This window comes from Heteronotia binoei, chromosome 11 (assembly GCF_032191835.1).
Source record: "Heteronotia binoei isolate CCM8104 ecotype False Entrance Well chromosome 11, APGP_CSIRO_Hbin_v1, whole genome shotgun sequence".
NCBI classification, from domain to species: domain Eukaryota; kingdom Metazoa; phylum Chordata; class Lepidosauria; order Squamata; family Gekkonidae; genus Heteronotia; species Heteronotia binoei.
The window spans coordinates 49,554,451-49,570,519 of NC_083233.1; the positions used below are offsets into that span (position 1 = coordinate 49,554,451).

General features: G+C 43.5%; 1 protein-coding gene across 1 annotated transcript in view; it reads right to left on the bottom strand.

Annotated features, from left to right (window-relative positions):
• Positions 1-16,069, bottom strand: part of GGT1 (gamma-glutamyltransferase 1) — a 37,986-nt gene extending 21,917 nt beyond the window's left edge. Inside the window, exons 1-3 of the mRNA XM_060249444.1 lie at positions 15,945-16,069; positions 3,918-4,127; positions 6-133 (exon numbers count right to left, since the gene is read on the bottom strand). Of these exons, the coding sequence (XP_060105427.1) occupies positions 6-133; positions 3,918-4,093 (304 nt within the window). The 5' untranslated portion in view covers positions 4,094-4,127; positions 15,945-16,069. The remainder of the gene's footprint in view (positions 1-5; positions 134-3,917; positions 4,128-15,944) is intronic.

Consider the following 16,069-nt stretch of genomic DNA (forward strand, 5'->3'; position numbering starts at 1 on the left):
TTTACCATCAGCTGTATATATAGTGAAGAAGAGGCCCCCTCCAATGCCCATGCTGTGTGGATTCATCAGGCCTACACAGAGCAGAGCTGCAATGGCAGAATCCACAGCTGATCCCCCTTTCTGAATAATATCCCTGCAGAGAAGAAAAGAGTCATGTAAGCCATATTTATTTATCATAGCCTTCAGGCACACATGTAACTGGGATTTTTGTTGGAGACAGGGCTCAGTCCTGGAACCAAATAACAGTAGGACAGAATGTAAGGTTGCTAACTCCAGGTTGGGGAATTCCTGGAGATTTGTGAGCAGAGCCTGAAGAGGATAGAGTTTGGGAAGTGAGCTCAGCAGGGATGTGATACTCTAGAGCTCACCCTCCAAAGTGGCCACTTCCTCCAAAGGAACTGATCTCTGTAGTACAGAGATCAGCTGAAATTCTGGGAGGTCTCCAGACCCTACCTGGGGGTTGGCAACCCTAAGAGAGTGCATGATAACCCATGCTCTGATTTAGAGTTGCCAGCTCTGGGCTGGGGAATTAATGGAGATTTGATGGTGGAGCCTGGAAGGGGATCTCAGTGAGGTATAATGCCATAGAGTGCAGCCTGCAAATTGCTATTTTCTCAAAGGGAACTAATTTCTCTGGTAGAACAGATTTCTATCATCTGGGGATCAGTTGTAATTCAAGGAGTTGTAATTCCTGGCCTGCCTTGAGCCCAGCAACCTTACCCTGAGCACAACCAGGTTATATTATTTCATGTAAGGCTGCCTTTGAAAACTGTCCAGAAACTTCAATTGGTCCAAAAGTGACCAAGCCATTTTCAAAGGCTAGGTAAAAGGAACTGTATTGCCCTGTGCTGAAAAAACCGCCAAAAACCAGTTTCCATTTGCGCCGCAAAAGCCACGGGACTTTCCGGCTCTTCCGGGTGCTCCGCGGCAATTAGTGCGAAATCCGCGCAGATCCTGCGCGGCGAAGAGGGGCGTCGCTACCGATTAAGGTGAGTGCGAAAATGCCCTATCTGACAATCTGCTTCCAGGCACAATTCAATGTGCTAGTTCTTACCTTTAAAGCCTAAATGGCTTGAGGCCATACAGTCCAGCCTGTTAGTGAAGAGCCACTTCCCAAGTTCTGTTCTCTGTGCCCCCCAACTTTCAGAGGTGAGGCAGATGGCAACCAGAGACAGGGCTTTTTCAGTGGTGGTCCCTTGCCTTGCACTCCCTCTTGATAGCCAAATGGACAAGATTAACACCATGTTCTTGTTAATGTATTTAAAGCATTTGAGCAAGCTAAGCTAATTTCAGCAACTGATGTCAGTGACTATGTGGAAGAGGATGTGGTACAGTGGGCAGAAAGGCACTTTGCATGATATTTGGGTAAGATGTCTGGGAACATAGCTGCATAAGTGGAAATGTTGTGGGGAGATAAGGGAACTGCTTTTCCATGGCATATTTTTGCGAAGTCTACATAAAACCATGAATATTCAAAATAAGGGCAAAATATATATAAGATTAAGAAATGTACTCATATAGGAGATATGCACTATGTAATTGGAAGTCATCGGCATGTGTCAAAGTGTTTATCATATTATATAAATAGTTATTGCTGATACCTTACGAAAGGACTTCTCTGATTTTGCTGCTGAAATCCCCTTTATTCAAATAAAGTTCTGTCTGTTTCTGGAATCTCACTGACAGTATTCTTCATTGGGCATTGGCACACCAGGTAATAGGGCCCATTTGACTAACACTCTTGAGGCTTACCTGGTACTTACCTTACTCTTGGTAAGTGCCAAGCCAAAACATTTTTTTACCCAGGCTGAGGGGTTCCATCTCTCTATTTTTAGGGTCTGCTTATAGCCCCAGGACTGATTTATGAACGCTATTTTAGGTGGCTTTATGCTGTTACTAATATAACAGTTTTACTTTGTGAGCAGCCTCAATCAAGTTTCTGGGGAAGCAGCATAAGAATATTCTGAAACAAAAACAGGACTTTGAGCATAAGATTTCCCACTCAGCTAGCCCCTCACATATGTTGGATCTGTGAGAAGGATTTTCAGATAAGGTGATTTTATTTTTCGAGTAATGCAAGCAGTAATTGAATAGCCAGCATACAGCACGGGGAGATTTAAAAAACTGTCCCAAGAAAGTTAACATCTTAATGCCTTGAAACCACCACCACCACCACCACCCCCCAGCAGTGCTTAAGTCACTTCAAGGCTCTTTGCTTATATGGCTCCATTTCTGGAATCTAAATGAAAATGACAGAATATATGCCATGGGAGCAACTGATTTTCAGGAGGGATCTGAAGGAGAGCAACACCTAGTAGGATTTCTGAGAAGGTTCCAGCTATATTAGGGGTAGCAGAAGAGGGCCTTGACAGATAGCACAGGCAAGCCTGATCCTGTCAGATCTTGGAAACTAAACAGGGTTGACTCTGGCAAGTACTTAGATGGGAGACTTCCTTGGAATACCAACAGTTGGGAGGCAGGGGCAGGCTTTATTCAGGTACCTCTCTGAATATCCTTAAGGCCCCCAGAAGGGATCAGTCACCAGAGATTGCTATGAATTCTGGGGGTGTACACACATGCACAAAAAAATACAAAAGAGAGAGAGAAGGCAGAAGAGGCATTTGAAAAAGGAGACATTACAACAAAGGAGAGTAGCTTTAAGCCCCAGAACTCTTGTTTTTTAGGAAGTAACCCACTCTATCCATTATTAATAATTTCCCTTCTTTATGTATACATATTTCCATGGTATTCTTCAAACAATTTCAATGGTCTACAACAAAACCAACATACCTATTTTTTTGTGCTTATGAATGGACACAAAGCAGTGGTGAAGTGCAAAAAATAGGGCTGGGTGGGAAAGGAAGCCAGGGAATAATGCATTAAAGTAGCTATTGGTTTTTCACCAAAATATTGCTGACTAACAGACTTTCTCAAGGGTTGCTGGATTTCTGTGTTTTCTGATAATTCTTTGTTCTCTTACTGATAGACCCAAACATTCCTCAATTGGGAAAAGACATAGAGCCAATCCAGTATGTTGCCTGACCACACAGAGGATGTGGAAAATGACCTCAAGTGTTGGTTCTGACACACCACAATGCTACTTGTAGCAATAGGGGGGGGGGGGCTGATTATATCGTAGTCTCTGGGAGGAGCCAGAAAATAAGCAAGTGTAACACAGTTTGTTTCTTCTCAGCTGAGGCCTGAGCAGAATGAGAAAAGATCAGGACTAAGACAGTTTAGGAATGGGCACAAGCCAGGGGAAATGGTGGTTCATTTAATTACTTAATTTGTTTGATTTCTGACCCAGTTTGTGGTTCATTTGGTTCAGGAGGTGTTAAACTCATGAGGAGTCTTCAGTAGACTCTCCTCCACCCACCGAGTTTGACAAAGGTTGGCTGTGGAATGACTGGGTTATAGCCCCCCAAAGCAGGTGTCCCCAGGAAAACTCAGTTTCAGCTCTCACTGACAACTCTCCATGCTGAAGAATGGGAGCTCTGTGATTGGCTCCCAGAGCTGCCAATCAAGCTATGGACAACCGCCATGGATATTTCTAGGGCTCCTGGAAGTCTACCACCAGCATTGTCAAGCAATTTATTGAATCACCACCAGGCTGTCTGGGAAAACAAACTGCAAAGATGAAGCAAACAAAGCACCTTGGTCAGAAGTGGTTCAAAATGATCCATGAATTGGACTGATTTGTACACAAATCACGATTGTGCCCATGCCTAGCTTGTTACCATAAAGTTTAAAGTTTGCTGAAAGACTGGGAGTGTTTTAATATAAAGACAGAAACAACACACCTTGAAACACTACTGACCCCAAAGTCATTATGCCAGGAGCACTATCAACACCATTCCACCACCAGTACTGCAAAGTACAAGAGATTTCTTGACTGGGAAATTAAGCAACTTGCTTACCTCCCCACAACAGAGCACTGGCCTGCATCTGTGGCCACAGCTGCCCTTTTGTAGACACGCAGGTCTTGTTGCTCAGAAGATGACTTAGAGCGCAGCCCAAAGAAAATGCCAAAGAATACAATGAGAGCCAAGAGCACTGCTGTCAGGATCCCAGTCCACAGATGCTTCTTCTTCATCTTGCTGAAGAAAAAAAATCAGCAAAACCACTGGCTAAATCAAGGCAAAAAACAAACAGGAGTGGTTTCAATCCTAGAAAAAAAGGGCAGGAGATGTACAAACCTTTACACAACTTTTTTTTTTAAGTAGATAATAGTTAAAAGTCATGTGCTGGCAGGACATTGCTAGAGAAGGAGACAGAGAAGAGAGGTAAGTGGGCAGGGTCTGTCAGAGGGTTAGATGGGTTGTCAGCCTCTGCAGTAGCAATACATCTACAAAATGTCAACAGGGGACAACAAGGGACATTTTAGTAAAAGGGGACAGAGCTGTTTTGTTAATCACCAGTGACATCAAGAATAATATCTGATAGATACCTATGAGGATTATAGAAATGCATTTCCTATACAAGCCTGCTCATCAGCTAAGATCATCAGAGACTTGGTGGCAGGGTATCTGTAATGTACTGAGAACCGAGATGGTTTGAAGGCAACATAGTTTATTCAGTAGCACATTACAAGAGAGAGAGCACGTGGGCCGGGCCCCGCTTATATACATTACCCGGGACTGCCCCCTCATCTGGCCAGGCCAATCCTGGTCAGTCAAACTTCCTGCCACAGATTGTGATGGGTGGGGCATCTGGCAGGCTACATCCGGGGACCCAGGGGTCGCCTTCAGTAGCGATCGCCATGCTGCATAACATCTTATGTTCAAAACATAACAGTATCTTTGCATTCAGGGATTTGTGGGAGCTTCCTCTGTGGTGGCACTGTGATTACAGAACTTCCTCCCTAGGCCCATTCACTTGTCCTCTCATTAGTATCTTACAGTTTACATTGATGTGCTTATAGCTTCCACTTCCTTGTTCATTCTTTTTTTCTAAGCTGAATTGTTTACCACATTGGGTTGTGTAACAGTTAGTATTTTTACACCATCTTAAATTATGTTGAAGACTTAACTGAAGGAAATCTGGAGCATGTACATCTGAAATAAAGCAAATGTTACAGTGCAGAAACTTGTGCATGCTCAGGTGAGGTGACAATCGCACTTGACTCCAGAAAGTTGCATATCTCTCAGTTCAAGAGCCAATACACTAAAGGCTGCCTATCTCCAGGGGTTTGCAGAGGTTCAGAAATACTATCATAAGCGCAGAGGAGAAAAAGGACTGTTTAGCTGCTAGACATAGTTGGCAAACCTTGGCAGTCAGCCAAATGTACTGTGTGTTCAAGTGCATGATCACAGCCTTTGTAGGTACCATCAGGGACTTGTTTTTGCAGCATTCCCAGTAGCAGAAGGCATCTGCATGTATGTGTGTGTATGCTCAGTAAGCTGAAAATGTGGGTGCTGAAGGTGGGACCATGCCAGTCCTGCTGCAGCCGCACACATTTTTTAATGTCTGCCTAACCTCCCCTCAGTAGAGTTAAATGTAAAAATACTGGCTTTCATTGAACAATTTGCATTGGAAGTTCCTCTGATTTGCCCACCAGCACCAGGGCAAAATCTTGCAGATAGGCACTCTCCCCACCATGATAGGTCTTTGCACCAAAAACTCTCTCATCTCTTCCACCTCCCACCTTCGCAATGCTTTCATTCATTTAATTGTACAGAAAACAGCCCAGGGACACTTGAAATTAAAAATCCACTCTTTATCTTCTAAATTCATAAGAGGATCAAGGGCACTGATAACTCAAGTAGGGATTCCCTCCATTTGGGCTTCTGGATGGGATATTTAGCCACATTTGATAAGAGCTCCACCCTTGTTGATCCCACAGCCTTTGGCAAAACAATTACACAACCTTCCAATAATGTTAGGAAATGCCTGTTTCCCTTGTTGAGTTTTAGGGTCAGGATCCTTGGCAGTATATAACATTAGCAACAAGATAGTTTTACTTTCCCCTTGATTAAGTTGCTCTTAAAGAAAATCTCTATTTATCCCACACTCACCTAGCTCAGCACAGTTTCTGTATAATAGCTACCAGACAATAACAGCTAAATAGCTGAACCAGCCCACACAATTACAGGCACGGAAACAATAAAGTCATCAATCACTGAAAGCCTTTAGACCAAAAAAACGAGAGATAGAGAGAGATGTGCGTCACCTGCACAGAATGACACTCACCTCAAAACCTCTTCCGGAAGATCGTTCTGTATTGCAGGAAGGATGGGTGCTATAACTAACAAGTCCTCACCCTGGTACAGAATGGACCTGCTGGATTAAAGTGGATCATCAAAAGAGTTTACAGGGTGGAGTAAACTAACCAGGAAAATGAGATACGACCTTCTGGAATGAGGGTTTGAGGTTCATGTGGGTAACTATGTTTGGTTCTAGTTGAAGCTTCTATCCAGTAGTTATTTATTGCCTGCCCTGCACTAGTTTCTGAAGCACAGAAAATCACTCAAGTGTAACAGGCGTTAATTTCCTAGGGACACTTAATCTCACAACCAAACTAGTTTTATTTGTAGCTACCAGTTGAAACCAGTCAGCATCATATATGTGGTATTTACGGGCATCATACATCTACACCCAAGTGTACTAGTACAAGAATTTATTCAGTTCAGTGAGAACAGAATCCTGAAGAAATTTATATTCACATAAACCCAAATCTGAAAAGGCACTAGCAAATGGCATAACAGGTGATCATATTAGAAAATCAGTACACTGTACAAGAGATAATACAGTCAGTTTTCTCCTAAATATTTATCCAGTCTTATTGCAGGCCTCTAGACACACAGCAAAACCACTTATCCAGCAACGCAGGATGAGCAGAATTGCCAGACCTGCAAGCTGCCTTTGCTGAGATTTTTAAAATCCACTCAAATGTCTTAATATTTGCATATAAGAGACTTAATACTTGAGTGGCTGAGGAGTCTGGAATTCATAATTGATCTCTGCTCACTTTCCAGCCTGATCCTGTACATTTTTACTCAGAGATAAATGCCACAATATTCAATCCAGTTTATTCTCAAGTACATAGTTTTTTGTAGATATTCGCCAGAAGAAAAGAGGGCACCCCGTGGGAGTTCTCCAGGCCCTGACAGTGTTGGGGGGGACCTCACCCCCATCCCCAGGGCGGCGCCTTTCCCTCTCTTCTGTACAATTGAAATCATGCATGAGGGGTAGTGGGTGCTCCTGCAAGCCCCTCCCATGTGATTTAAATCACACAAGAGGGTGAGGGACAGCCCCAGATTCTCCAGCTTCCTACTCTCAGGAAGGGGTACCCCCACGGCCCCCTCCCTCCACAGCCCCTAGCTAAAGGGCTGCAGTTCTCCCAGCTGGCAGCTTTCAGCTCCTTGAAGACAGACATTTTCCACAGCTACTTCAAGGAAAGAGGGACTACAGTAAGACAATACCCACATCTTTCATACCCAGCAACTGCCTAGCTACACACACACTGCTAGAATCTACATACCAAAGTCCTTTCCCTCTTCCTCATGCCCAGCACCATTTTGGTGTCAAGAGTTAATCCACTTTACCATCAGCTAATTCTGTGTCTTAGATACTTGATATCCCTACCTTCTTGATCCACCAAGCTAAACTAGGTCTTTCTAGTTGTTTTTAATTGGCAGTGTCTTGGAAGCAGACCTCGAATTCAGCAGGAACTCACATGAGCGCAGTTCCTGAACTTTTCTGAGAGTTCCTCCTCCTCCTCCTCCCCACCTTGTTCGTTAAATAGTAGGTGCAATTGAATAGTAGGTTACAATCCCTGGATGAGCTCCACCACCTATTTTTCTACAAAATGACTCCTACTTTGAAGAATGCACTTACTGATGCACTGGCAACGTTCCTTAAGGTCCACAATAACCCTTGAGGCCAATAGATTATTTACCCACAGGACAGTCTTGCACACATTTCACTGAGCTGGATTGTTCCCAAAGATAACACAAACTAGGAGATCTTTAGACCACAGTTCTAGATTGTGTAAAACCAAAACAGCCCCTATGGAGTCTCAGGTTGCCCCTTATACTACCTGCTGAGCCACTCTTTTTTCCTTATCAAGCCCAGTAGCAAATGGCAGACACTTCGTTCTTGTGTGCCACGTTTGCTGGCAGGAGTTTCATCTGAGAACACCAAAAGAAAAAGCAGCAAACTACAGAAGATGCAGCACACACTCACCCTATTAACTGGCTGAGAGCCTCAGACCTGAAGAAGCCACCAGACTGGTTCCCCAGGTATCCACACAGCCAAACGTGACCCTGCCCATTACCTGCTTCTGGAGGTGGACTTGGCAACAAGAGGGAGACAGTGACCTGGCCTCTGCTGCAAAGGTCTTATGCACAAACCCAAGGGAGCTGCATGAGAGCACTGAGGCAACTGGTGGTCTCATGACATCCTTGACCTGGGCAGGCCATAAACATTTTACCACCAAGCAGCCTTTCTTCAAGAGACCAGATGCAAATCTTTTGCCCTGGCAGGGAAAAAACATTTACTCAACTGCTACTTGTCATGCAGGAGAAGGACTGCAATTGCACCTTTCCCTTCTTATGCAGCATTGTGTTTGTGTGGTGTTCTAGCTACTCTAGTGGAATTCTAATGAATGAGTAGGTTGAAATTATGCATCTTAAGAGATTGGAAAGGCAAGTGTTTATCTGACCTGGGACAGATAGAGCAGTATTGGGCAGGACAATACTTAGAACAATTGCCTGAGTTTAATTTCTTCCCAGAGGAATCTTTTGAGACAAAAAAAGGTCTTTACTACGGATGTCTCATGTTCTAAATCCCTAGTGGAGTGCAGTTTGCCTTAGGTAAGACCAGTCCCCACGGTGAGGTTTTGTGATGATCTTTGACCAAGACCACATCTGTCAGAGAACAGTCAAAAGGAAAAGATTTAAGTATTCCTTTATCAGCAAATCTGGTTCTACCATCAAGGAAAGGAAAGGTCCCCTCTGCGAGCAGTAGTCATTTCCGACTCTGGGGTAACATTGCTTTCACAAAGTTTTCACGGCAGACTTTTTGCAGGCTGGTTTGCCATTGCCTTCCCCAGTCTTTTTACACTTTCCCCCCAGCAAGCTGGGTATTCATTTTACCAACTTCGGGCTGGCTACCTGAACCCAGCTTCTGCCAGAATCGAACTCAGGTCATGAGCAGAGAGTTCAGACCACAGTATTTCAGTACTGCTGCTTTACCACTCTGCGCCACAGGGCCACTTTTGGTTCTACCAACCAGATTGTAAATGTCAGGGGAAACAAAAACAATAAAGTAGGAAGTGTCCAGCCACTCCATTGTACTTTCACATGCACATTGCTCACATGCACAAATGCCCTCTAATGCACATGTACACCATTCAGCCTTCAATCTGTACACTCACCCAATTTAATAATACAAATTACTATTCCACTGTGTGACTCCCATTCTTTGCACGGGAGAGGTTCCCAGTGGATTTACTGACATTTAAAAACAGAGGATTTTCTCTGCAGAACTCCATATCATTTTATTGGATTCAAGGGAACTGGAGTGAAACAGTGGATTTTCCCCACCACCACAGCAGATTCTGCCAAGGAAGTAGGAGAAGCTGCCCTTTGCTCAGATCTTCTTGAGTGTTAACATAGGAATAGTTGCAAGCCTTTCTCCTCTGAGGACAGAAAGAGTCTGCAACATTTCTCCATCAAACCAGCAAAGCATTAAGGCAATGGGCACAAACTAGGAAAATGTGGTTTGCAATGGTCTGTGGTATGTCAGATTCACAAACAGTCATGAAGTTTTAAGAGCCAAACAAACCTGTTCAGTTTATGATGCTTTAAAATTTCCCTCTGGTGTGCTAGAGACATCAAACTCACAGAGGTTCTCCATCTAACTCTCTCTGCCCTCCAATTTTGGTGAGAATTGAATTTAAGGGGTCTGAGTTATGCCCTCCCCCAAGAAGATGCCACCATTCTTCATTGTTTCCAATGGAGGAAAGAAAAGAGCAAAAAAAAGCAAAAAAAAAAGCAAACAAGGCAACAGAAGCTCAGCAGAAGAGAATCAAAGTCTCAGATAATCTGTAAAATATAAACTGAAGTTGGAGGGCATGTTCCAAATCCAGTGCAATGTGCCCAACAGAATTGGTGCAAAATTAAACTCAACAAGACTAAGATCAAGTCAGAAAATTTCTGCAGTAGAAACTGAAAGGGGGGCATTTTTACAAGCCCAGCAGAACCAGTGCAATGTACAAAGTGCCCAGCAGAATCCACTGCCATTGTGGCAATGCCAAGTCAACAGAACCGAAATAAAGCACAAGATCAGTCTCCAAGCAAGGGAGTATGCACAACCAGATACAATGTGCAAAATGCCCAGTATAATCTATTGCCACTGTGGCACTGCAAGCTTTGAAAAACTGATCTCAAAGTACAGAGTCACAAGACATTCAATGGGGGGTGGATGGGATTTTGAAAGCTCTGTGCAAGAAAATGAGGAGGGAACACAAAGCAACCCTGCAAAGGGAGGGGGGGGGACTCCTCTTGAAACTGACATAACTAGCTCGAAACTGACAAAAGTGTTTCCCAAGGCTGGAGAAATCTGCCCCCCCTTCCTTTGAAGTGTGGTAAACATTCTGTTTGAGGAAAGACTGTCTGAAAATTTATCAATTTATTAACCCACAGAAACCTCCATGAACTGCTTGATTGTAGACAGTTCTTGCAGTTTGACCTACCACAAACCATAAATGAGCCAAAATTTGTCGCAAACTTTTGTTAATGAGCCTGTTCATGCCCATCCCTAGCAACTGCATATTTGATTTAGATTTATTAACAGCCCATGGCCAGTATAGAAATATATAAATATCACAACAATCACACAAGGAAAATGGTTACACAATAAAATTATTAAAACTTACTAAAATTAAATACATAGATTTACAGCTCTAGTAAGACAGTTATGTAATTCAGCTTCCCACAATTCCTTGAGAAACGTAAATTGAGTGCAATTTCATTGCTTGAGTACAGAATTTTGCAATTTTTTTACTAATCTCTGGGTTCTCGTCAGAAAGAAATGACATTTGTGTCATGGGGTGGGGAGTCAAGATTCTCATGGCTTGTACTTCATTAGAGATGAAGAGCCTCTAGCATCAGATTAATATGAAGATTCATATATGGCCGAGGACCTGCCTACCTTAGGGACTGTCTCTCCATATGTTCCCCAGAGAGCACTGAGATCTAGTTCACAAAATCTACTGAAAATCCCTGGGCCAAAGGAGGCCAAACTGAAAGTAACAAGGGAGCGGGCCTTCTCGATAACAGCACCCCAATGGTGGAAACAGCTGCCAGAGGAGGTGCGGGCCCTGCGGGACCTTAATCAGTTCCGTAGGGTTTGCAAAACTGTCCTTTTCCAGCTGGCATATTAAGATGGAACCATCGCATCAATAAGCTATGTTTACATGTATATTAAGAATGTAGCACCATTAATTTATACTGTAATTTAAATTTAAAATTTTAATCTAATCGCTGGTTTAAGAAATGTATTTTAATGGTTATGTTGTATTTATTGTTACATCATGGTGTGACCCACCATGTCCTGTAAGCCGCCCTGAGCCTACTTCGGCAGGGAGGGCGGGGTATAAATAAAAAAATATTATTATTATTTTCCCACTTTGTGGGAAGGGCAGGATACAAATCATAGAATAAATAAATAAATAATTATTAACAATCTCTTTGTCGGAGATTTTGGGACCTTTTGATAATATTGGAGAAATAAATGTCAAACGAATATCATTATATATCAGGCAATGAAGTAAAACATGTATTGTTGTCTCTATTGCACCAGCATTACAGGGACAAATTCTCTCAGCTTGAGGGATTTTATTATATCCACCCTCAACCACTGCTGATGGCAGTACAGCTAACCTTGCAAGAGAAAAGGCCCTTCTCTGATTGGCATTCTCCAGGCTATATAGATAAGGGGACAATTGAAGAAGGCAACGTCTTTAGGAGGCAACGAAGTTTGGTGATTTGGAGATGTTTGCTAGCAACTGGTTAGGATGCCAATGGAGGAAGGATGCCAGCCAGCCCTGTCACCCTCTGGCTGCCCTCCTCCACTTGTCTGTGGCACTGAGGGCCCTGGGAGGGCTCCAGCCCCAATACATGACCAACAGAGAGCCTGCCTACTCCTTCCCTCCTTCTATGAGTGGGGTAGAACTGGCCCTCTTTCTTCTAACCTCTGCTACACCTTGTCTGATGGACTGGAGGGTCAGGAAAGCATGTAGCTTCTTGCCACAGTGTGGGGAGGAAGAGGGCAAGTATGGGGGGGGGTGGTAGGGCTGCTTGGGTGCTCTAGCCCAGGGGTGGCCAACGGTAGCTCTCCAGATGTTTTTTTGCCTACAACTCCCATCACCCCTAGCCAGCATGGCTGATGGCTGGGACTGATGGGAGTTGTAGGCAAAAACACAACTGGAGAGCTACCATTGGCCACCTCTGCTCTAGCCTATGGTGCACAAAATTTCTGGGTTAGCCCTGAAGCTATATCAATCTGTAGCAGCAAAATTAAAACAGGAGTCCAGTGGCACCTTAAAGACTAACAAAATTTATTCAAACATAAACTTGTGAGTCAGTGTTTACTTCATCAAATGCATTGGAGTGTTCATCCGCTTGTGCATTTGCACTAAAACTGCTTTGGTGGGGAGGGCAGGATATAAATCCAATAAACCTAAATGCTACAAACAACAGAAAAGTGTGTGGGTTTCCCTCAGTTTATATTAAATTCCAATCAAAAGAGTAATCATTCCACTTGGTGGAGGACCATTTCCAGCTGTTTGTAGGTACGCAAACATGATTAATATAAAATCAGATCTAATCCAAGGACAAGCAGAATGAAAAATGATAAGGAGATCCAGATCTATACCTCCTCTATCACGATCTATTAGACTTACATGGATCCTGCTGCATAATAATTATAATAAGTTTTTATTTATACCCCGCCCTCCCCGCCAAGGCAGGCTCAGGGTGGCTTACAAAGCATGATATAACAATAAACAGATAATAAAATCAGTAAACAATGGCATAAATACAATATATAAATTAATATTAAAATTAATCTAAAAACAATACAATGGTGCTACAATCTCTGTTTGTCCAAGATAGCTTAATATTAGTTCTGGTTCCATCTGAAAAGGCTAGTTGGAAGAGGGCCGTTTTGCAAGCCCTACGGAACTGATTAAGAGCCTGTAGGGCCCGCACCTCTTCCAGCAGCTGATTCCACCATTGGGGTGCTTTTATAGAGAAGGCCTGCTCCCTGGTTGTTTTTAGTTCGGCCTCCTTAGGCCCAGGGATTTCCAAAAGATTTTGTGAGCTGGAACGCAGTGCTCTCTGGGGAACATATGGAAAGAGGCCGTCCCTGAGGTAGGCAGGTCCTCGGCCATATAGGGCTTTAAAGGTAATAACCAGCACCTTGCAACGAACCCGGTATACAATTGGCAGCTAGTGCAGTTCCCGCAGCCTAGGCCGCACATGTTCCCACCAAGGTAGTCGGTGCATCATTCTTCTTCTCCAGAATGCACAAACTGGAAAGAGAATATATGGTTAGTGATGCTGTCTTGAAAAAGTCCATTAAACTTTCTAAAACTACAAACTTTTATCTGGTTGGAAGTGTATATAAAATAAATTGAGATAGAAATGCCATCTCAAGCCAACCAATAGGGTAGTGGAGGCTTTGAGAGCCACACAATATGTGTGAAAGAGCCATATGCAGCTCCCAAGCCTCAGTTTGGCCACCCCTGTGGTAGCTCAAAGGACCATAAACGCTTGAAGAGTGGAGGGTCCTTCATGCCATACCTGAACAGCTGCCTCTTCTCTACATCACATCAGCCACCTTGTCTGCAGAGGTGGTGATTCAGCTGACAGCAACAACGACCGTCAGCTTCTGAAAAGGGAAATAGCGAATAGCTAGTTATTCACTGAAAAGAAAAGGAGTAAGTAGACACTGAACCCTAGTGCAAAAATGAAAAATACCTGTAGGTTGAGGGGTGAAGCAACATGACGTCTTCTGGGTTACTGGTAGTTTGATAACGACTGAAGAATTCCATTGTTCCTTCTTGCAGTGCAAAGGATGGCCTTTCAGACAAAGCAGGCTGGCAGAGGAAGCTCTAACTCCCTGCCACTTGAAGAACCTTATGGAGCTCCTCAAGATAAGGGCAGGTGGCACCTGATTATTGTGGGTGATGAATCTGGCCTGTATTCCAGCTGTCTGGCTTTTTATCTGGTTCTGCATACTCACTGTTGAACAGTTATGTCCTTGGAAATGCACTTGAAACAGTGGCAATTTCAGAGAAAAGTTGTAACCAGTCATATTGACTTCAGAGAGCCTCCTGTACTTTCTGCTCACCCCAAAGGGTAAGTAGACACAGAATCTCCTCCCACTTTCCAGAAATTCCATGGGTGCCTGAATACATAGTCCACAAAACAGGAAAATAAGGGAGTACAGTCTGATTGGGGAGAGGACTGGGGGGGGGGGCAAGGGAAAGAGGAAATGTTAACTAGATACCTGTGCTTTTTAAAGGAAGGCAATTTAATAAAATTGATGATCCTCAGTAATCCTGATTCTGTAATAATGGTGCAGGAGAAAAGGACAGCAAGGTGCCAGGCGCAAGAAGGGGATGAAGAAGGACCACACGTAGGATGAGTCCAGACCAGCAGTTTAAGCCAACACAGGGATGGCTCACAGATGGATTAAAATATAAAGTCAAATGTGCACATCTGCCTCCCATCCCACTCCTGTACTCACCTCATCCTCCAGCGGCTCTGAGACGGCTCAAAAAGCTACCACTTAGGGAGTGGAAATAAATTCTTTTGCCACACACCATCCACCTTTTCAGGAGTCTGAATGTCAGAGAGCACATGCAAGATGGATTGGCAATGTAAACCCACCAATCTGCTCTAGGTACTCACCAGTATTTAAAAAAAAACACCTGTCCTAGGCCACTAAAAAAAAATGTAAGGAGCACATAGCCACTAAAAAAAAGGTAAGGAACAAGGGAAACTCAAACCACACGAAGGGATGGTGCACAACAACCGTCTGGCTGTGCTGAAGCACACCTCGTGTGAGATACAGGTGCCTTACGCAGGAGCATCTGATCACTCTTTGTCTGCTCCAGTTTGGGGAGGCACAGTTTGGGGCACCTCCAGTGTGCCCAAAGCTGTCTGTACCCAACCACCTTACAGATGGATCACTGAAGTTGTCCTCATTTCCCTCCTTCCCCCCACCCAGCTTGTCCTTGGGGACATTTTGGCACTTTGTGTTTGGCCTTTTTGACCTGTGCATACACAACACTGACAAGACAAAACTAGAGAATAATTTATTAATATTTATTAACAGTTCAAATTGGTATTTTGTTGTATTTGGCAATATTTCATAATCCTGTTATAGTGCATACATAGCCACAGTTTACCTCCATCAGTACCATTACAGGGAGGGGAAATGGCTTGAAAGCAAAGGCAAAATAACACTGTAGGACCTTTCCAGGGCAGGGAGAGGTGTAATATTGCTCCTATACACCATGTTAACACAGCCAGATGATACTCTTTCCCCATCCCCTTGTTGTAGTTAAACAGGTTTAGGAAAATGCGGAGAAAGCAACAGAGGCTGGATGGGAAAAAAAATGATGCTGTGTGGGAACTTCAAAGAATACTACAGCAGTCAGGATGCCACCAAAGAGCAAAACCTCCATGTGGAAGCTGTCTCGTGACAGCTTCATATAGCAAGAAGTCTTTCTTGGAGAAGGAATTGTGCAGGTCTATAATGATGATAACAGCGTCAACGCTATGATTTGTATAGCATCAAATAAGGCACAGAAATTTTTTCTATTACTTACAAATATAAAAAACCTTGTTTTTCTTAAAAGAAGGACACAGTCCCTTCATCCCAGAAGCATTAAATTGAGCAGAAAAAACTAAGTTGCTCTGTTAACATACCTTATGGGGTGTTAGCTGGAAGCCAGCTAGAAATCCTCAGATGGTTATTTTGCTGCTTTAAAATATATCAAAACCCTCTCCTCCTTTGTTCTTGTCTGTTAGATTAGAGATTTCAGTCTGTTAGT